General features: G+C 32.4%; 2 protein-coding genes across 15 annotated transcripts in view; one reads left to right on the top strand and one right to left on the bottom strand.

Moving 5' to 3' along the window:
* The window catches only part of LOC143249525 (semaphorin-1A-like), a 135239-nt gene that overhangs the window by 45819 nt on the left and 66732 nt on the right, over positions 1-22688 (bottom strand). For all 14 annotated transcript variants that reach the window (XM_076499515.1, XM_076499520.1, XM_076499526.1 and 11 more), the window contains exons 3-4: positions 3674-3770; positions 409-454 (exon numbers count right to left, since the gene is read on the bottom strand). In XM_076499515.1, coding sequence (XP_076355630.1) covers positions 409-454; positions 3674-3770 — 143 coding nt within the window. The remainder of the gene's footprint in view (positions 1-408; positions 455-3673; positions 3771-22688) is intronic.
* LOC143249985 (uncharacterized) lies at positions 13481-15573 on the top strand. The gene is made up of 4 exons (XM_076500620.1): positions 13481-13570; positions 13663-13729; positions 14784-14864; positions 14976-15573. Exons 1-4 carry the CDS (start codon positions 13481-13483, stop codon positions 15098-15100), a joined length of 363 nt encoding a protein of 120 aa, XP_076356735.1. The 3' UTR covers positions 15101-15573.

Below are 22688 nucleotides of genomic sequence, written 5' to 3' on the forward strand. Positions count from 1 at the left end.
CAATGTACAACATGTGAAAAAAGAAAATGAGTGATTTTTACTTCAAAGGCTTTAAATGGTTCCAGCAAAGCTTATAAAAGAAGAGTGGTACTGCTTTTCAACAACATTCATAAATTTGTGTTCAGCACAAAGATAAATGTATCTAATACCCAAGTATATTCTATAAAGAAATCTGTTCAGACTTTTTTAAAAATTAATATAAAATGTGCAATAAAACCTAAAAACTTTTTTTTCACAATGATGAATTCTTTTCAAGAATAACCAAATATCTTGCACTAACTTTTCACAAATGTAAGTTTAACAAACATCTTAGTAATATAACTCTTTTCTGCTGTTGTATTTTTTTTCTAAAAGTATCTGAAAAAAATGAAAGTAATGTAATTCCAACTGGATATATGCAAGACTTACCTTTTTCTCCTGTAGTGTTGCCAAACTGATATTGTACACAATATTTCTGGAAAACAAAAAAATAAATTTCTTCCTCTCTCTTTTCTTTCAATCTGTTTATGTTAGTATTCTGGAGAAAATTAAACAAACTTGGTAATGGTTAAAATCTAGAAAACTATACATTGTAGACGTCTGTTATGTTAAATACCTTAATCTTTACGTAGAAGACTTGAACTTAATGTTACAAGTTGCATTAATCAGATACCTTGACACCTTGGTCCTATTACAGCCACAAAAATGATTCTGTTTCAAATGTCATAACTTCATACATATCAAAATCCTAACCACATACATATTTTGTATTTGAATAAAAGTAATATGGGTGACAATAGTAAAAACATTGAACAAAAACAAGTTTTACTACAAACAAAATCACTAGTTATTTCTCTCGTTTCCTAGCATCTATCTTCCTGCATCAAGGTTACCACGGCGTCAACTAGTTATGCTAATTTCCCTTTTTCATAATTCTTAGGGCTATAGTAGATTATGACAAAATCATCACAATGTCAGTCCCTTCCCACTGAATGCTTTTTAATTTATCTTCAAGGTTCATAAACGTCATTCTCAGGTGTTACACTTGGTCTGGTCTACGTCACGAGAAGGAGATCGAGATCGGGGACGCTAATGGCGTTAATATTAATAAACTGTTAGGAACACGTCTTGAAGAATCTTGTTCAGTGTTTCAAACCATTACTTCTTCAAATATGAATGACCGAACAAGTTAATGGTTTAACACGAGCAGTTTAGTAAATTATGGTCGTGACACAAGCATTACCAAAAGTCAATTTAGCTTTATATAAACACACACAGACATTCGGTTCACACCCTGCAGGTGGCAGCATCTGCATTTATGGGAGGGGGTAATCAAATACTAAATTTTGATATCACAGACAATCCATTTTCACACTGGGTAAAAACAAAAGTACTATTTATTTTATGTAGTACTTTTTATATACTTTTGTTTTCACTTTGCCATTATTTAATAGAAGCTAAAAGGAAGACTGGAAAAACTGAAAAATACACAATAATCGTTGTTCATGTGGTGTGAAAATATATACAGCGTCTTAACCACTGCTGTATCTGTCTTACGCAGTAGGCAAGATTAGCCTTGGTGTAAGAAGAAAGGCCTTATCGGCAAAGAATAATAGCAGGTCATCTGGTTGACATATTGTTAAGAATGAAAGTACGGATACTTTTTTTTTTAATTATTTGTTGAATTTTCGATCTCTTTGTGTATTAGAATAGATTCTTCAAGTAATTAATTAAACAATGTCCAGTAATACGGTAGACACGATACAAACGCATCAAGCTTTTCCACGGTATGCAATGCTGTATTAATCCACAGTGCTAAGACTTTCCGAAAGCGCTCCCTATATAACAAATTGATAATTCAACTTACACATTATAATACATACTTGAAATTGCTTTTATTCAATATTATCAGAAATTATCTGGTGACAAATTATATTCAAAGAAAGGAAGAGAAAGTTCACACAATAACTGCTCCTAAGGCTAGATATATCGCACGGGTTAAATATATTAATTAGAAAACCCAAGTACTTATTTTATGTATATCATCTTTAACTGTTCAAAAAAGTAATTTTGTTTTAATAATGTACAACAAATTTTGGGTACTAGGAAACATTACCCTTGTTGCAAAGCGGTCTAGGTTATGCCGCGAACTAAAAATTTCCCATCACGTCACTATGAGGAAACAAATTAAATTTTTCACGCAATTTATACATCATGAATTGTCGTAGCAAAAGCTTTATGGCTATCTCCCACACTACTGGCATTACATACAAACATATTTTCTGTAAAATAAGAAGTTTCACTATGTAAAGTCAAATTGGTTTTGGATTTTTGTTTTGCACAATATTGGGATGTTGTTTTTTTGTCAATTTTGGAAATTCGTAGAAAGTTACACAAAATTTATCTGCAATATCCGTCTCTAGTTTATGAACTACAAACTAAAGAAGACAGCTAGTCAACAGAACCCATAATAAGCGTTTAGGTCAAACTTGTCTAACCAAGAAACAGGATTTGACATTCATTCTTCTCACGCACTTTCGTTCATGACCCATGAATCCTGAAGTTCAAAGTCCGAAACGCTAACCATAAAGCCATGTCCAACACTTATTCTTAGCTAACTTCCAACAGCTTCTGTCATATAGCGGAAACAAAAGCTCAATCGTCCACTAATTAATTATTTCAGTCCGAAGAATATCATAGTTCAATGCTTTATCCAACGTATGTATGTGCCAATAAAAACAGCTAATGTATGGGCATTCCACTATGTTTACTATCAAGTTCTGCGCACTTTATACCTTTACGAGTATGGTGCTAGTAAGGAAACACTTAAAGATCAGATGGCCTTGTAACATTATGATGAATAACGAAACTTAAAAGTGTATAATACAGTGTGGATATGATTTCATTTAATTAAGAGTAATCTGTGTGACGTAATGTAATTAAATTATCTTGTTTAAAAGTTTCAGTTTCTTTGTGCATGTAAATACAAGTTCAGAACATGAAGATAGAAAAAAAAGTGTGAAGTATATATGTATTTATTTCATTATTGTCATTATTGTAGAAAACTACAAATATTTATATAATAGTTTGGTAAAGATAACGTTAATATTAGGGGTATCCAACTGATGAAACAATACATTCTAATTATCATATACAAGATAGATAGAATACTACGTTTAATTTGCTTTGTTTTCATTAGGTAAATCTTATATTCCAATATAAGTAGCTTGGTTTGATCAAACTGTAAAATTAAATAAAAAGTATGAATAAATATGAAAAATATGAAACATGAGTATTAAGATATTAAAAACAACAGTTTCATTCTTGGCTGCTGAAACGAATTTATATGTAAATGATTTAAATACAACTAATAATCAGAATTTACTTGTTTAAACTTAGTTCACACCATAACAGTCGTTGTTTATGAAAATTGATATTCCCTAAACAGACAGCGCCTAGAATACTATCGTGTCTGTAGTATAACCCAGACAGTCTAACGACCCTGGTATTGGGCGAATGGCCTCGTATGCAAGATAGGGTACGGTTGGTATATTATAAAATATTATCCTTTGCTTTCAAACTCATGCTTTATCCTTGATACGTTTCCATTGAAGTTTTAAAGTAATGTACAGCACAGAACAATGTAAACTCTCAGCTACTCAAAGTTTAGTTCAGAAAAGAAAAGAATACTTACTTTGTTCCAACAAGAAGATAGTTTCCATCCCTCTCCAAAAGTTTGAAATGATCACTGTGAGTTTGGTTTCCTAGAAACTTGTCCACTTTGTGCTCCTCTGAAATAATGCAAATATAGTTTGAAAATAAGAACATTGGTGCAGTCGATTTCTAAGAATGTAACATGAACAACAGAAGTGAAAAGGAACGTCAGTATCTCTTCCTAGAACTTAAAATTAGTTCTCGTTAAATGTTACATATTCTAAAGTTGGATTTACTTTTAGAATGAAAGAAAAATCCATGTCGGTAAAGTTTTTACACCAGTGAAGTCTCACAACTAGCTATTTTTGTATATATACACACACACACATTAATAAGTTTCAAAGTCTTAGATGCTTTGTTGTTATTATTTAAGGAATATTATGACACAGTTAAAGTAGATAATATAAGTTATGCAAAGAGATGAACCAATTTCACCTACATACTCAAAACACTGCTGTATTAACAGGACATCAAAATTTGTTTTCCACAAAATCGAGCTTTATTTAAATAAATCCACCATAAATACAAATACTGAAATTGTTCAAAATAATAATGCTGGTTAAACACAGAAAAACAAAAATCATGCAAAATGCACATAATGACTAAAATGATTCAGTCAAACAAGGAAAATGTATGGTGTTATTATTCATATCTTATGACAACTTGAAGAACAGTAATAAATGGAAACATTTGAGAAAATCATTCTTGTTATTTAAGAAAAATAAAATAATATATATATATATATATTCATTTGTTTAATTGACATAATCTATTTTATGAGAAACATCATATACACTGCACTTTGAAAGCTTTCTTAAAATGAAAATTTTGTTTTATATTAACTTTCTATTTGATCAAGTACTGTTCATTGGGCCGATGGGCGGAAGGTAAATATTTTTCATATTTATCGTGTTTTGGGCGGGTTGTTTTTTTTTAAACACCTAAATCACATCTAACATTCAGTTTCGATTTCTGGAAGATCTCTTACGCCAGGATATTTGAATAGTTTAAAAAAATATATTTCCTTGTTCCTTATGATTCTGAAATATAAACCAATTTTCACAGTTGAGTACAATTTGCATAAACAAGTTCCCGTTTAAACGGCTAAAATTCAAGTTAGGAGGTGGAAAGTAAAAATATGGAGAACTTTAATAACATATATATGTAAAAACGGATCGTTTGGTTTTTGTTGTGTTTTTTTTTTACGTAGAGGAGCGAACAACGTTTCGACCTTCTTCGGTCATCGTCAGGTTCACAAAGAAAGGATGAGGTAACTGACCGGAAGCTGACCACATGTTTGAAAGGGGTTATGTAACTGAGTGTCGGAATGTAGAGGGCGTGCTTAGATGTTTTAATATATATAGATGTTTTAATATATAATTTTATATTATTTATTTCATTATTATTATTTATTATATTATTTTTAATATTAGGTATAAAGGTGCTCCTTTGTATCTTTGTGAACCTGACGATGACCGAAGAAGGTCGAAACGTTGTTTGCTCCTCTACGTAAAATTTGTTTGTTTGTTTGTTTGTTAAATTTCGCACAAAGCTACTCGAGGGCTATCTGTGCTAGCCGTCCCGAATTTAGCAGTGTAAGACTAGAGGGAAGGCAACTAGTCATCACCACCCACCGCCATCTCTTGGGCTACTCTTTTACCAATGAATAGTGGGATTGACCGTAACTTTACAACGCCCCCACGGCTGAAAGGGCGAGCATGTTTAGCGCGACGGGGATGCGAACCCGTGACCTTTAGATTACGAGTCGCACGCCTTAACGCGCTTGGCCATGCCAGGCCTCTACGTAAAAACCTTTCTCAGCCCAAACGAGCCGTTTTTACATATATATTTTTCTCTGCAAGTGGGTTTTCTCGACATTACTGATTTTAATAACATCTATTTAAGGAGGTAAATAAAAATAAATAAATATATATCAATAACTTGATTCTAATAAATTAGATAAATAATAAACACACGTCATCGTTAAACAGTCCAAATATTTTGCAATAAACTTAATTTAAAATAAAAGATAAATATACTGTTTTACATTACTGTATATGTCAAGGTTTTAGAAAAGGAAAGCAAACTTTACCTCTTTGACTTTATAAGCCATCTCATATACAGAATGTCAAGTTGTTAAATTTAACACGTTAGTCTGGTGAACTGTGCAGTAAAATTCAAAACAGCATATTAAATCAGTAAATCTTCCACTTAGAAGTTTAAAAATAACATATCAAATGCACATTTCTCTGAAAGCTTTAAAGTTGTAGTGAAATATGAAATACGCAAACTATCTTGATATTTAAATCTAAAAAGTATCAACGACAATGGTTTACCTCTCTTTCGCATGCTGCCAAAATATCCTATTGTAACATGGAGTTGACTTATTTTAATGTTTGCCACTTTACTTATCAATCCACGAAGTTCAAGACAAACTATGAATGTCAAAATTTCACTTTTATTTTGACACTTAAAATATGCATCAGAAAACATAGTATTGCAATTAATATCTTATTATATGCAAAGAAAATTTAGATCAAATCTATAAAAATTAATTATGGAGCGAAATTTCATAATTTACTTAATAATTTTTGTTAAAACTTTTCACTGGTGAGATTGCGCTTTAAATAACAGAAATAAAAAAATTAACAATGACACAAACACAGAAAAAATGTTTGTGTGTAGGAAGAAAGCTTTTGCTAATCACATTGTTTAATGGTTACAATCATATTAAGTTCACCAAAAAATATTAAAGCCATCAACATATATGAATTCTTGAGTAACATTGACTTGGGTGAAAAGCAATAATATTCATATTTCTTTGTCTATGTTTGAGCTATTTGCTGGGTGTTATGTCTTTTCTTTCTCTTGTCGTAGCAGTTCAATTAAACTCTTCATAAACACTAACACATAATTGATTATCGGATATATAAATTAATATTCATAATGATTATTATACACTGAGGTTGTTTGTACTACGATAAGAACTAAACAGATTTTAATATGTAGTATTAATGATAAAATCACTCTAGGTTGTAGAGTTTTCATCACATTCTTTCTGTGAATACAAACTGAAATCCCTTCTTTGTACATCTTGAGGAAAATGGTAAAATTGGTGTTCTAGGATATCTTTTACAACAACGTTTCAACGTTATAAATGTTCTTCAATGCTGTAATCGTACATAATGTATATCTCATTACTGTTGTAATGAAAAATTCTGTATTTATGTTAATATTTTTTAAACATATTTTTATTGCGTATTAGTAAGGGTATTGGTAAGCGGGAGTCATTATGAGTTATTATTGAAATATTTTATTTTCTTATTTCATTAACTACTTTTTTTCCTTTTCTAATGTGTAAAACTTGCATTATTTTTGGGGGGATTTTCTACAAGCGCACAAACTCCTACTCAAAAAAGTAAAAAAAAAAAAAAAAAAGGTTCGGATCTTTGGGTAATTAAATTGCTTTGCTTGCCCCATTTGTGCCCATGCTAATGATTAACTTATCAGCTGGTCTAGATATATTTATAAGAGCTAAAATTATTTAAAATTACATTCATATGCAGAACGAAATATCTTGACTTCAGTGCTTTAGAAAGCTTAGGCTGGCAAAGCATTGATGCTTTTCAGGCTTAATAAAAGCTACAAGTGATGTATACGTAGTATAAAACTGTTGTGTTATAACTCTACAAACATTGAAATATTTAGTGTTGGTACAATAAAAAATTTGATAAGTATTTTAAGTTAATATTTTGTCTAACCCTAACATTGAGCTGCTGACCAAAAGGAGAGTAGCCAATAACAGCCACTGTCACAAGAGATTTGTCCAGCTCTTCGAACAGAATAACAGAACTACTGTCACTTTTACTACGCACCCATACTTGAAAATAAGAATCGCGTTCGCCATTATTACGGTTCAAAATTTGGACCCTTAGGTACACTACGCGGCGCATGAACCACTATGCCACTCTTGGTTCATTTTGGAATTAAACTAAAAACTAGAACGGTACACTAAGTTGGGTCTAATGTTTTACCAAAACCTGCAAAACGGTTGAAAAAACATAACTATCTAGGGTGACGGTTAATCTTCAATAAAATATGAGAAATCTTAGACGTTACTTACTCTGAATCTGTATTTTTCGTATTGTTGTACCTTTAGGAGTCTTAGCGCATCTTTCTGATAACACAGCGTTTACAAACAACAGGTATATAATTTCAGGGATTTAAATTATTATATTTCCATATGCCCGAAGAATTTAACTTTGCTTGAGAAATTTCATCCTTTTAGATGGCTTTTCTGATAAGGAATACGGACGGGACCATGCATTCCCTTAGTTATAACCAATAGGAATGAACATATTACATGGATTAAATGGAAAAAAAAATTCATGAGGAAATGTAATATTCTTGATAGCTTTCCCTTGACTGAATTTGGTTTTATTTCATTATTTCCATCCCTGATATAAATAATCTCTATTCAAGTAATAAAAAACAAACACGAGTTTTGCTAATAAAAATGTGCAATTTATTTACAAGGTAATAAACTTGATTAACAGCGACATATTCAAAACTTTATACTAATAATTACTGTTAGAATATGCTCGAAATTGGATAAAATATTCCTTGAGAATATTGGTTTTTTTTCCCCCTACCTCACAGATCAACAATAAGAGTATACAGGGAAACTATTTTCGAATCACAAAACCTTTACACCTGATAATATTATTTACCTAACTGCTTGTCAATACTCAGGTTTCTGTATCTACAATACACAGAAGGATTAGAATAGTGTGCGCTCGCGGGCGCACTATGCAAAAAGAAAAAAATACATTAACACAATCTAACCGCATTACTACTGTAAAAATCTTTGCAAAAAACAATATATTGGTAAACAAATATCTAGTTAGATACACACAAAAAACATGTTTCCAAATACTTTCTTTCGATGCTTATTTGGTATGTAAATTTCCATTTTTTTAAGTACTAAATAAAAAACTTCCAGATATTATGTTATTTCGCTTCATTTCTTAAATGGTTATTAGCAACAAAATTGAAATCTGGATAATTTATAATACGCAGCTTAATATTCTTACATTACAATATTTCTGCTATTATTGTTTAAGCATCTCCTTGATATTCCCGTACCTCGACTATATTTGAAAATCACTATTTCGTAGAAATAGCTTTATAAGAATTATTAATTTTTTGACATTCCAATAACAAACTATGATAAGGATTGAAACTTGTTAATACCGCTGACATCAAAATAATTTAATTAACTTTCCTTTTTAGCAGTTCCTAACCAAGACAGCTGCTGCAGTGACGCACGTCACATACTTTGTGACGTTAAGAAGCACTTATCCTGAATAATATAAAATCTTATTGTAAGCTGAGAGAGCTTCAAAATGTTCTCCAATACAATTCTTTGGCTGCAATCATAACGTAAGAGAAATTACAGACACGACTAGAGTGCGCACTTGTCTGACATCACAAAAGGTTTTGAAAGATCGTGTTTAAATTATATATAATAATTCTCCTAATCAACATTTTTTCTATTCTTAATGTTAGTTATTCTGTTGCAATTAAGCAAAAAGTACACAATGGACTATCCGTGCTGTACCCACCAGCGATATCGAAACCCCAACTTTTGCGTTATAAGTTCGCGGACTTACCGATAAACCCACTGAAGAGTTAATGTTAAGTTAAAAATATTGATAAATTCTCAAATGTAATGCGACTGTTTCATTTACTTGTTTAAATGACTCATTTAAAATATCTGTTGTCTACTCACGTCAACAATCTTTACCAGCACGATCATGCTTTAGACTAGCAAAAGAAATGGGTTACAGTTTAAGTTACGGTTATTTTATCATCACATTCCACTACTGAAATAGTTAGATCTCACATTTTATCTGATCCAATCGTTTACTCTTTTTTTTTTCTGTGGCAAGAAAACCACAATATATCACGGTCACGCGTTTCTTTATAGCTCAGTGTTTAAATCTGGGAACCTAACTTTTTTTTTCGTCGTTTAAATGCGCTCTTTCGCAACTTACTATACATATTCAAACAGTAGCACTCTACCACTCATCATCCTTGCTGGATGATTGATTATTACTCTTATAACGCATCCACAGCTTAAAATACAGGAAATATATTTGTGGTATTACTGAGTTGGAACCCAATTTGCCAGCTATGACACCAAAGAGCTATACTGAAGGGCCAACACGTGCCCCCAGATGTTGGATACATTGGAGTTGCACCAAAGGATATGGAACTTAATCAAACTTCAAGTTGTAGTTCAATAAATATAAATAAAATATGTTTAGTAAATGTTAACTGTTTAAGTTACTTTGCTGTTTTGCATTTATTGTATTAATATATATCTTAGATCACTATCTACAATATTTTTCTTGTTTCTAAGTTACTCAAAAATTACCAAATGTCTGGGTATTACTAAAAGCATATTTGCTCGAATATTTGCAAACAAAAAACAAAAAAAAATCAAATTCACCATAAATAGCAGAAAAAGTCAGCAACATTCTTGAAATATGACAAGATACTTTATAACCATCTTAGATACCTAAAATTAAAATTATGAAAATAGATCAATCAAATTGTCTAATATTTAGGTATAACGGCCTGCATGAGAAATGTCAAATCTAGTATTGGAATTTCTTCGAGTCAATCTCGCATAAACCAATAATGCTTTGTCTGAATTTGAGTTTAATCTTGATTGTACAGGTTATATGACTAGAACTGCATTCATAGAATTTCATAAATCAGGCAACAATTCATCAATATATTCGAGATTAAACACTACATTGTACTGAGAAAAGAACTAATTTTGAAATAACATGAACGTTGGTACTCTCTTTCCTTTAGATGTTTCGTTTTTTTCTTTTGTACAATGCAGGGAGTCTGCACGTGCATTAATTTTATAGAACTATTTTACCTCGGCCAACCTATTCAAATATGTTTTCATTTTTAAATCGATTTAGTTTCTAAGCTTGCATATTCCTGCACCATTGTAATATTTTGGTATGCTTTGTTAGTGTTACGTATCATGATTTATCTTGAACAAGCCTCCAACTTACTACGTTACGCATTACAAATTGAAACAGCCTAAAATTGAGTTAAATTGTAATTTAGATTTTAGAAGTTAAATAAATGCCGATGTGTATCCAATTTATGACGCTTGCCAACAAGACTAATTCTCACAGATTTCTTTACTTTAACACAAATGTATATTAATATATAAATAATACAGCTTACAATAACTAATTACAAATAATGATCTATATATAAAAGTTTTACAAAGTTATAAACAATATTGTCTTCTAGTTGGTATCGAACTGGCTATCTTATAGAGAGTGCACAATGAGCGAATTAATTCTAAATTGATATAGGTACAATTCACTTAACAGGAAGAAAGTTAGTTCTGCGTTCTTTGTCGAATTTTTCCACCGATTAAGTTGTATGTTTTTGTAAAATACTTATGTTCGATATGGATTCAATAAAGTTAGATGGTTTGTAATGTTCAAAATCTATAAACATCCCTGGTCAATATGGTTAAAGTTCCCAATTTATAAGGGTTAATAACAGTTATAGTTTACAGTATACCAACTGTAGCTAACCAATGATATATACATACACACTCTCTCTTACTTAGTTGGTCATGTTGATTACATTTATAGGCATGAGGAGAACTAGAAATTTCAGCCTGCAAAATAATATCGACGATACATTAGTGTTTACGATACACACATTTGTTTGTTTGGAATTAACCAGAAAGCTACACAATGGGCTATCTGTGCTCTGCCCACCACACGTATCGATATTCGGTTTTTAAAAGTGAGAGTCCGCAGACATGCCGCTGTTCCACTGGGGGACGTACACACACATATATTGTTGGTTCTAACTCTCGAGAATCTTCAACAACTTTGGTGAATAGTCGGGAATTTTGAAATAAAGATTAAACAGAATAAATTATGTACGTTTCTAAACATAAATTTAACTTAAACAAGCATCGATATTAAAATAGATATAGTATAGCAAATCTGTCATGGCTGGAAAACAATTCTAACATATGGGTTTAGAAACAGGTTAGTTGTGTGCTGTTTCATGCCAACCAGTAAAAACAACATACAGAACAGCAGGCAAGTGGTTGAACTTCGAGTCAAGTCAGGCCTATGACAATTTGATTGTTGGGGTACCTTTGATTCAACCGTTACAACACTTTAGGTTTCCTAGTTCTCAGATATTTTACCACATTCTACCACTAAAGCTCTTTTGTCACTTCTTTCATGTTGGTTATCGAGTTTGTTTTTGGTCTTCCTCCATTGCGCTTTCCTTACACGACCCATATAGGATCGTATACGCAATGGCGGTTGCTTTGTTTGCGACGCATACCAAAACACTGTAGTACCCTTTTCGTGGTTTTATTAACAGTTAATAAATGTCGATTTTCTGTAAAAAAAAAATTTCCACGTATAGAAGATGCGCTAACTTGTAAAACATCTCATTTAAAAGGGTCTAGTATCTTTTCAAACCTGTTTGTAAGAGTAAATGTCTTATCCATACAGGGTTGTTAATGTAACTATAGCAGCACGAACAAGATAAACTTCTACTTTTTATATGATGTCTTTACTTGTCCAGATTTTCTTGAGTTTGACAACTTTATCCTGTGGATAAAGCCAATCTAGTTATTATATATTTTTCGGATGTTCCGTCTTCCGTATGTTTGTTCAAAGATGTTTAAGATTGCTTATCGTTTCTAGTTTATCTTTTTCAGTTTTGATATTATGCAATATAGCACGATTAAAAGTGATCATTTTGCTCTAATCTCCACACCATATTTTTTGCTGTCTTGTGCAGCCTTGTCATAAAGTCTAATTCCTTTGACCATCCTGCAGTTAAATCTATATGATTTTGTTTGACCCAGTTCCCCTTATTTAGAGTACAATTATGTTCAAGTACTTTGATATCTGAATTTTCACTCAGAGGCAGCTTGACAGAGGAGAAAAAAACCATATCTCCTCAAGGATTTTGACAATAAAATATTTCTTATTCTTTATATTGCTCCCCCTACGTTGTTTATTTTCGGGTTAAAATTCTTGAAAACTTCATACTTTTTGTAGTAAAATGTTTAAGGTTTTCTCTTACCGCTTCATGTTATTCATTGAGGTGACATCTGATATGAATCGCAGAACGGTTATGCCTCTTGGCTAATTTTTATATCTATGCAAATTTGTTTTTATGTTACCGATGAAATCATCCGATAGGAGCCGACAAATCTTATCGAGTTTAACAAGTATCTTGAGTCAGCTGTGCAGCTAATGAAGTCAGTCTGAGTCTAGGTTGAAAAAGAACCAATTGAAAATCATGTTAAGAAAAGTTTGCAACAAGAGGAACAAGAAAACCTCACGAGGTCGCGGTGATCAAAAATTGGTACGAACTTAAAGCTTCGGTGATTATTCAGTACTTTCAAGGATACAAACAATTAAAAATGAGTTTCATTAAATAATTTGTAGCGGCTTGGTTTTAAAATATGCAACAATTTACCGTGATTTGAAGGTTACTTCGAAGTTTTATAGTTCGAAGAAAAGTTAGGTCTTGTCTTGTAAGAGAGCAAGCAGTTGGTTGTCACCAATGTGTATAGCTATGAAAGATAAATGACTCGAACCTCATACAAATAAATTGAAATGCAGTGATTTATAAAGAACTTCGAGAACATAAGAAGACAGATGACCAATGTGAACAAAAAACAAGGTATTTATTCCCCACAATGTTTATCGTAGCTTTCTTGCCGGCTTCTAGTCGTTTACTGGTTGCAGGAGTTTCCCAAATACATCTGCACAAGAGAACAAAGGGAAAAGTATTGCAATTTCGCACTTTCAAATCCACCCAAGGCTATTCCAAGTGGCTTAAACGAGAGAGAGAGGTCCAATTCATAATCACTTGTACAAGTATCTGAGTAACATTGGTACGGATTTACCTCGCAGCAGAAAGTATACACAGCCACAGGGTCAAACTGGTAAGAGTTTCAATGGGAAACGGAATTACCGTTATACGTTTATTTTAATACCTACACTTGTTTCAGGGTAGGGTTTTTTGGTTGTTGTTTTTTTTTGCATGTAACGTATATCCTTGACTGTGTATCGCGCAAGTCTCGTATTTTCTAGAAATCTGTAGAAGATTCTTGAGTGTAAAAATAAATAATATTTGTTTTACGAAAATGCACTTGAACATTGTTGGAACTTCTAGTCTCTCACGTGATTGGTATGTCGAGAGACAAATAGTATTATTATTGGTCAGCTACAGTCGGTGCTACAGGCCTCGGACGCTATAATTGTGATTAACGTCTGTTAATTATATAATTGAAAAACTGTAGTTTGATCGGTAACGTTTATACATTTTGAAAATTACAACCCGTTCAACTTCAGTGAATTACTTCGGATATTATTATTTCTACGAAAACATTAAATATCTTCCTCGGTGAAAAGTGAACCTGAAAGCGGTGTTACATGAATCAAGAAACGACAGCTAGCTAGCTTACGTGAGGTGTGACAGTATTAACTCAGAATTAATTTGCTCATCGTGGACCTAGATTGTCGATAAAACATTCAGTTGTGGACCCGATATAAAACTCAGTATTGTTTATAAGTTTGTAAAACTCTTGTATATAAACAGTCATTTGTAATAAGTATTAGTATTAATCGTTATTATAATTTTATATTGAAATATATTTGTGTTAAAAAAGAAAATTATGTATCAGTTTTTGGCAAATAACATATTAACATTTAATTAATTTCTAAATTCAAGCTTCCGACTATTTGAAAGTGATACATAACATAATAAATCGGAGACTCATCCGAAATTAAATATAATACGTAACATGAAATAGCAGTTAATTTTACATAGTATTTAAGCAAGATAACAAGTACATTTTCAACATTAAGGTTGATATTAACTGCATTAAAAAACATGCATGGAAATTAAAAAACTTATCTGAATGTACTCAATCAGAGGCATGTTGTACACTAAATAAGGGAAAGTAAAATAAACAATTATTTCAAATGTGGCACTAGGAGAACATGATCCCACACAGTTCCTGAAGGACCTTTCTGGAAACGAGAAATGTGCCCCAAGAAGGCTCAAACTACACCAAGGTAAGAAACTTAATCGTCAACTGGTATGGTAAAATTTTCGTGTCATAAGTGGAAAGATGGTCAAAATGGCCCATGTGTAATTAACTTAAAATTATTTTTATAACACATTAGGTTCAGAACGAAAAACAAACAAATACAGCAGTACGAAAGAAAACTACAATAGCTCTACTATGTTCAACACTCGAGAGCTGACTGATGATAGAACAAATCAAATACTAGATAGAGAGCAGCACTAGTCGAGTTGAAATATCAACTTGAAAATACGACGTCGGTCATTATGACCCCACTCTGTAAGTGAAGGATGAATAAAACTCGTGCTCATTATCATTCTCAACATGTTTCCAACACTTGACGAATTTCTCAATGATATTACATAAAACAAATTATCTTAAACAGTCTTATGCAGATGCGTGTACTTCGTTAAGTTTGAAACATAAAAGAACTAAGCGGAATAATTTCAAGTTTCGAATGAATGATGTACGATGACGAACTGCCCTTTAAGCATGCCAGTATCTTTGAAAATAAACTGATGTCAAAAGAAAATGGGGGAAAAACTAGAACTGATATTTTACTCTGAACATATTAACATTTTCCACTTCTTGTTTAAAAGAAGACATAGTTGGAGAACTATAATTCATGTGGGCTTGCTAAACACCTTAACTAGCAAATTCCTTTACTGTATCCTTCTACATCTCATTCTACTAACACTAAAAATATCCATTGGAATTGTAAGATACATCAACCAAAGAAGTGAATAAAAGGCAAATGAAACATCAAATGTAAACTGACCACACCACATAGTAAATAAACAATATAAGTATCCGGGTTTATTTGTTTTGTTTTTGAATTTCGCGCAAAGCTACACAAGGGCTATCTGCGCTAGCTGTTCCTAATTTAGCAGTGTAAGGTTAAAGGTAAGGCAGCTAGTCATCATCACCCATCGCCAACTCTTGGGCTACTCTTTTACCAACGAATAGTGGGATTGACCGTCACATTATAACGCCCCACGGCTGAAAGGGCGAGCATGTTTGGCGCGACGGGAATGCGAACCCGCAACTCTCGGATTGCGAGTCGAACGCCCTAACCCACCTGGCCATGCCGGGCCCGTCCGAGTTTAAATAAATTAATGTAGTACGCTCTTGTAGTAAACCAACCATATGCTGAAGCAGAACAACGTTTCATAGTAAACGATCAGCTCGTTGTGTAAGGGAATGCAGCCGTGAGAAACTGGAAAACAGTTGTAAAAAATTAAGTAAAAAACATCCCCATCATCAATGTAATAATAGAAAAAATATATATCTTAGCCATAAACTGACCATTTCCCAAGGAAAGGAAATAAATGACGTAAGCATTCGACTTTAGAAAAATAAGTAACATACGTCCTGTTAAGGTACAGGAATTATATTAATAAGTAATCTAAAACCTACATTAAATATCATTAACTACCAGCGTTTTAGAAGATTACACTATGTAACACAAATTTTGATCCTGGATAGTATGTGTTATTTCTTAACTGCTTATCTTGTAAAAGTACAGAAAATAGCCATTATTCCACTGTGCTTATGTGACCTGAATAATGAAATTTAGAAATTAACCTATTTTCTATGTAAAAACGGGCAAATTTGCACATTTTTATTTACATAAGGTCTGAATTAAACAATATATGAATTAAGATTTACACGTATTTATACTAAAGTTATACAAAAATGTTTAGAAGTGAGTAGTTTTTTGAGATTTGCGACTGAATGTAAATCACTTTCACGTATCAGCCCCCAAATAGTCTCCCACCATGTTTTCGTTATACGTTCCCAGGTCACAAAAGAAAAGTTTGAAGAGAAAAAAAGGTCTTTTCCATTTACTTTAGGCATAAGCAATTGGGGAATAACACTTTCTGCTCAGGAACAAGATAAAGTAAAAAATTTGTCACATAGTGTTATTAGTTTTTGGTCTTAAGTTCCATCCTCTGCTTATAAATGAATCTTGGAATTACATCCCTAACACAACCAAGTGTGCAATCAAAACAACAACAAAAATATTTTCGTGTCACAGCTTAATACTCCTTAACTTTTACATATTTGGTTAACATTGTACATATACACGAATACAATGGGTTCCTGCTCTTCACACACTGAAACCTTTAGAATTGTTATCATACTATGCTGTATAAGAACCTTCAATACATGTAGCAAACATTTTTTTTTAAATTGGCAATACCAACTCATAATAACGGCATTTCCTTTTTAATTTACTTGATTTAATAACTTAATGTTATTTATTTACGATAGACAGCGTCAAAATGGCGTCGTTGGATACAACACCGACTTTGTTATTGTCAAGGCTCAAGACGAATCATAAATCGATTTCTTTTTTGATAGTCAAGTAAAATGATATATACTTGCCAACATTGCTCAGAAATGTAACTTGCGGGTAAATATTCCTCAAAATAAAACTAATATCTTAGGAATTAACTGGCGGGTGTTTTATTAAATAGAAATGCGAGAAAACAGCCTAGACAACTACAGCATTTGTATGGATTTCCGAATAATTTTAATTGTTAACACTAGATTTTAGCCAGGAAAAAAAAATTAGTTCAAACCTAATTTCCTCCATAACTTTCCACGTGACATTCGAGAAGAGAACGTTGATTTTTAGATTTGGAGTTAAAATACTTCTACATATTTTTATTCTTACCATCATTGTCGTTTATGTTGTATTTTTTGGCCAATTGTGTGTTTGGAAAAATTGCATCTAGGAATATGAAAGAACGTGTATATCGCTTTGCAATTAAAATACCAGTTGTTGATTTGGTTGTCATTATTAATATCACAGGCTGCCTGTGCTTTGTCCAAAACTGGTGTGGAAACCCGATTTTATCCATCATAATTCCCACAAACTTACTGCTGGAGAGGTGGATGCCTGGTTGATGAGCATTTGTACCCATGAACCGGTAGTGTATACGTTTGTTTGTTTATTGAATTTCGCGTAAAGCGACCCGAGGGCTATCTGCGCTACCCGTCCCTAATTTAGCAATGTAAGACTAGAGGGAAGGTATTTAGTCATCTCCACTCACCTCCAACTCTTGGGAAACTCTTTTACCAATGAATAATGGGATTAACCGTTACATTATAACGCCCCCACGGCTGAAAAGGCAAGCATGTTTGGTGCGACGGGGATGCGAATCCGCGACCCTCAAATTACGAGTCGCACGTCTTAATTCACCTGGTCATGGTGTATACATAGATTATAAATAAATTCAACCTACTGTAACTAAACAAGCGCTATATTATAATTAAAGTCAGCCTCATAACGATCGTTATTTTTATAAAATATGTCAGCTGTAAAATCAAATATATGTTTACTGTCTTGATCAGAATGTTTCATTACGCTTCTTTAGATATTCAAAACAAAAGAATATGTACTTGGAATTATTTCATTTTTGCATCATTGTCAGTAAAGAAAACAAAAGCATCTTTGTATAAGAACGCATATACTAATTTTTATCTCAAATTCAGAATATGTATACATAGAAAAACCTGTCTAAGGCGAAATCGCACGGGACCGAGTAAAATTTCCGGCTTAGGCAGGTCTTCCGACTTAGAGTGAACGAACATGCATTGTCTTAATTGTATATAACTTTTGAGCAGAACGTTATACTTGCTTGACTCAAGGGAAGTAAGACGTTTATTTTTCTATTCTAATAAATATAACATAAACAGTATAATAAAAAAATAAACATTCAAAATATACACAAGTACACAAAATCTTAATCAAATTTATTTGAAGAAAGTGTCCGATTTCAACTGTTTCATTTTTTTCTAATAGGCTTTCTCACGCGGTTAAAAGAGAACACCATTACTACGGCCTTTTCATGAAGTTCATCCCCCCTTCATTTCTGCATACAATTTGATTTTCTTAATATAACTTATCACTTGTGATGAAGTAGGAATTTCTATTTCCTCACTATCTTTTCCATTTTGTTCATCTTCTGAATCTCTCACACTGTTACCATCTTGCGATTCTATTATAGATTTTAAATCAATTTCACCAGTTTCTGTTAAAACATTCTTGTCAACGTTCACAAAACTTTCCGCGTTCACAGAGTCATTTGCATCAGTCTTCTCAAAGTCTGGATTTCGCTATAATCATCATAACAAACAACTTTTTTTAAAAAATGAGGGTATTAAGTAAATATTCCCTAAATTTTAAAATTAGGGAAGATAGGAATTTATTTTTTCGTGAGAAGTATTTAAAGGGTTGAATTTTGCACTTAAAAAACAAATATATTTCTGCAAATCATGAATCTAATTTAACTGCCAAAATAATGACGGCAGAAAAAAGAAAAAAACATATTTGGCCAATACTTACTGTAACAAAATGTCCGAGAATTTATTAATATTTAAAGAAATTATTAATTAAACAAAAATTAATTAAACAAGAATTTATTAAAGAAATTAATTAAACAAGAATTTATTTAATAAATTATTAATTAAACAAGAATTTATTAAATAATTATTAATTAAATAAGAAATTAATATTTAATCAAAAACATTTTCCGCCTTACGCAGGTTCTAATCCTACTTGTTGATAGATGAGGTAGGTGACAGGTAGTTTTTCGTCCGCGTTACGCAGGTGCACGCCATATAGAGGGCCTTTTATAACAGAAATCTTAAGATAATGCTGCAAAACTTTAATATTTCCGGTTTGTGCAGGTTTTACTGTACATATATATATATTGTCACTACACTACGTCTTTATACTAAAGTTTTAAATTGTAGTTAAAAGCGTCATGTAGATTGGGAAACATTATACTTAGACTTATTAAAAAAAAAACACATATGTCTAATCGTAATAGAAACTGGCTGGTGAATTCGTATGCACACCAACTAGTGGTGTACATTTAATGTGTAGAGATTGAAAGCGCGAGACTGTTCAACGTTTAGTAATCACTCGGTCCTTCTCACGTTACTATAGAATAATGTCTCCTTACAAGTTCTTTGAGCTGCGTCGAAATTTAGTTACGACACACGAGATGAAACTTACGAGAGACTTGAGATATTTCATTTCAAGCTAAATCAACAGAATTTTGTCTGGTAGCAATCCAGCAGGTATATAATTATCTACACAGTTTGGAAGCTCCGTTTCTTCCGTGCACCTGAAAATGTTCTTCTAATATTTGAGATAATGCTTAAGGCGTGAGGAGCAAGACGCGAAAATTAATATCAAGTCTGAACAACATGCACACACAGCTGCTGTGAACGTCGAGTTTGGACTGTTAATTCCTTTATACGTTAAATTTAGTTATAAATTGACGTATTTAGTAAACTATTGTTATCGTGTTTAAATACCTTAACTTGATTTAATCTTGGATGAGTAAACGTTTACATATTTACCTCGCTAGAAACATTTGTGCGAACCATTGTCATCTCCCACAATAACCGTATTGGAACGAAACAATTTATTCAATGTTAATATATTTTTATGACAGAAAGCTCAGATCCAAAGCAGTATCTATGATCGCTAACTTCAGTTCTGTTTTCCTTTGGTAAGTTTGTTTCTTGTTAAGGAACGGTCTAGTGAAAGTGTGAAAGCAGTTTAAAATTTACAATTTGAAGTCTGAATCAAATGACTTTGTATGACTAGTATGTATACTTTTGTATAAATATACGAAGCTTCACAATTTCATATAATTGTACTTTTTAAGAGCAGCAATGTTAGTAAAAAAGTCCCCTCTGTGTAGACTACTTACCTGCCTATCCTCTTAAAACTGGTGGTTAAATCTAAACAACCTGACCATACGAATACATACATACACACACCAAAGATTAAAAATATAATTTCCTCACTTTCAAAAAAAACTCCATATGGCAAACAAGTCTGTCATTGTGAATTCTACTGCCGTTAAACAAGCCATTCCTAAAACTTAGCCAAAGTAAACCCGGATGTTTTGTAACACTATCTTGTGTAATGAACAATATTTCCTCCACAACTTGCAAGTATTCTAATTCAGTCTGATTGTACTGCTTTCCTTAACGCACGGCAACGCGGAAACCCCATACAAGATTTGTCATATCTATATTTTTTCTATCAACATAATTGCCCTTCAAGTTTAAAGTAAAGCAGACACATACTATCACAGCTCACGGTTTTTTGCGTTTTATTTTAAGTTATTATTATTTCAGTTAACACACATTAAAGTTGTCTCTCTTTGGATTTTCTGAATGTTTATTTGTATGGCTATATTGCTAACAGCAATTTACATATTTTTTTTCCTAATACGACCAGTAACACTGTTTAGCATGCATGAATAAAGTATAAAAAGAAGAAAAACAGAGACTGGCTTTCAGTTTTCGCGAACCAATAAACTCTAATTATTCTGCGACTTTGTTATCATCGGTCTGTATTTTCAGGTGTAAAGAAAAATTTTGTTTATTTGTTTTATTCTATAAGCATGACACAAACAACCGAATAGACAAGTGTATCGTTCGTTCTCTCCGTCCTCGACTACAAAACTACGAACAATAACCTACAGTAATAACGTGTTACAGGTGTTGTATCATATATTTTGACTATTCATGCAATTAAGGAACATAGGTATCTTTATTCCTAAACAAAGTGGCTTTGTAAGTTATAGCGATTACAAAACATTTAAATAACGCGAGCACAAGACCACACCGGTTATAAAGAACAAGTTATTTAATTGTATTTTCATAAGGTAGTTCGATTATTGTAAAAACATTTTCAGAAAACATCTACGTCGTATGGTTGCACCGGTACTCTGTCACTTAGATAATGTTTATAGAAATAACGGTGAAGTTAAAACTGTTACAAAAACTTGAACCTCGTGAGATGTTACTGGGATTACAACTGAAGATACAGTTGATAGCGAAAGACCCAACAGCTGAATCAATACATTCTAATTGTTATATGTTTTAAAATATCATATACTCTTCATTTAGACCTGTATATTAAATTAGTTGCATTATCTACTACGATAATTTTTAATTCTGAAACTACTTATTTTGATTGGAATGTAACCATTAGAATACGATACCTAAAATTACGAGCTCAATACATGCACCCCTTTTAGTTTTACAGTACCAAACACAACTGCTTGCAAGTGGACGTAGGTATTTATTTGTTGAACGAAAAACATGAACGTCTTCATTGCATGTTTAATAGCGTAGAACATTTATAAAGTATGTTTTTAAGTATTGTTTCATAGTTCTATACTTAAATAAAGAGACTGTCGATAAAGAATTAAGGAAGAGAATACTGATTAACTAAAAGATGTTAAGCATTAGGTAACTTTTTTTCTATTATTTTATCAAATTACGTTGGTATTCTTGTCTCCAGCTTTACGTCCGAAATGTGGCTAGTTGTAGACATGAACAATTAAAATAGCATTAAATTCCCATTTTAATTAATTTTAGCGGATACGTTCTTCTCATCTCAGATGACTTCACGTTATTTGTCACGAACTCATCTGCACTCTGTGGCGTGTACACCCACCCATAAAATGAATCTGGCACTGCTTACAGAGAAGCAACATTGTACAACTGAGATGCAAAAATATTTTCTTTTAACGTTAAAACTTAAGATAATTAAAGATGTTAAATTCACCCCGAATCCAACACGCGGACACGCAAAACCGGATGGTTAGGACTCTCGACTCGCAAGCTGAGGGTCAAGGGTTCGAATCCTGTCATCCCAAACATGCTTGCCCTTTTGGCCGTGGGGACGTTATAACGTAACGACCAATCCCACTATTCGTTGATAAAAGGGTATCTTTAGAGTTAGCGGTGGGTGGTGATGATAATCGATTAG

The sequence above is a fragment of the Tachypleus tridentatus genome, chromosome 4, assembly GCF_004210375.1.
Source record: "Tachypleus tridentatus isolate NWPU-2018 chromosome 4, ASM421037v1, whole genome shotgun sequence".
Lineage (NCBI taxonomy): Eukaryota > Metazoa > Arthropoda > Merostomata > Xiphosura > Limulidae > Tachypleus > Tachypleus tridentatus.

Bases quoted from the DNA above. Each gene is read 5' to 3' on its own strand.
- LOC143249985 (XM_076500620.1), top strand. From the start codon at position 13,481: ATGTTTATCGTAGCTTTCTTGCCGGCTTCTAGTCGTTTACTGGTTGCA. The intron at 13,730-14,783 runs GTAAGAGTTTCA...ATGTGGCACTAG, and splicing joins ACAGCCACAGGGTCAAACTG to GAGAACATGATCCCACACAG. The intron at 14,865-14,975 runs GTAAGAAACTTA...ATAACACATTAG, and splicing joins AAGGCTCAAACTACACCAAG to GTTCAGAACGAAAAACAAAC.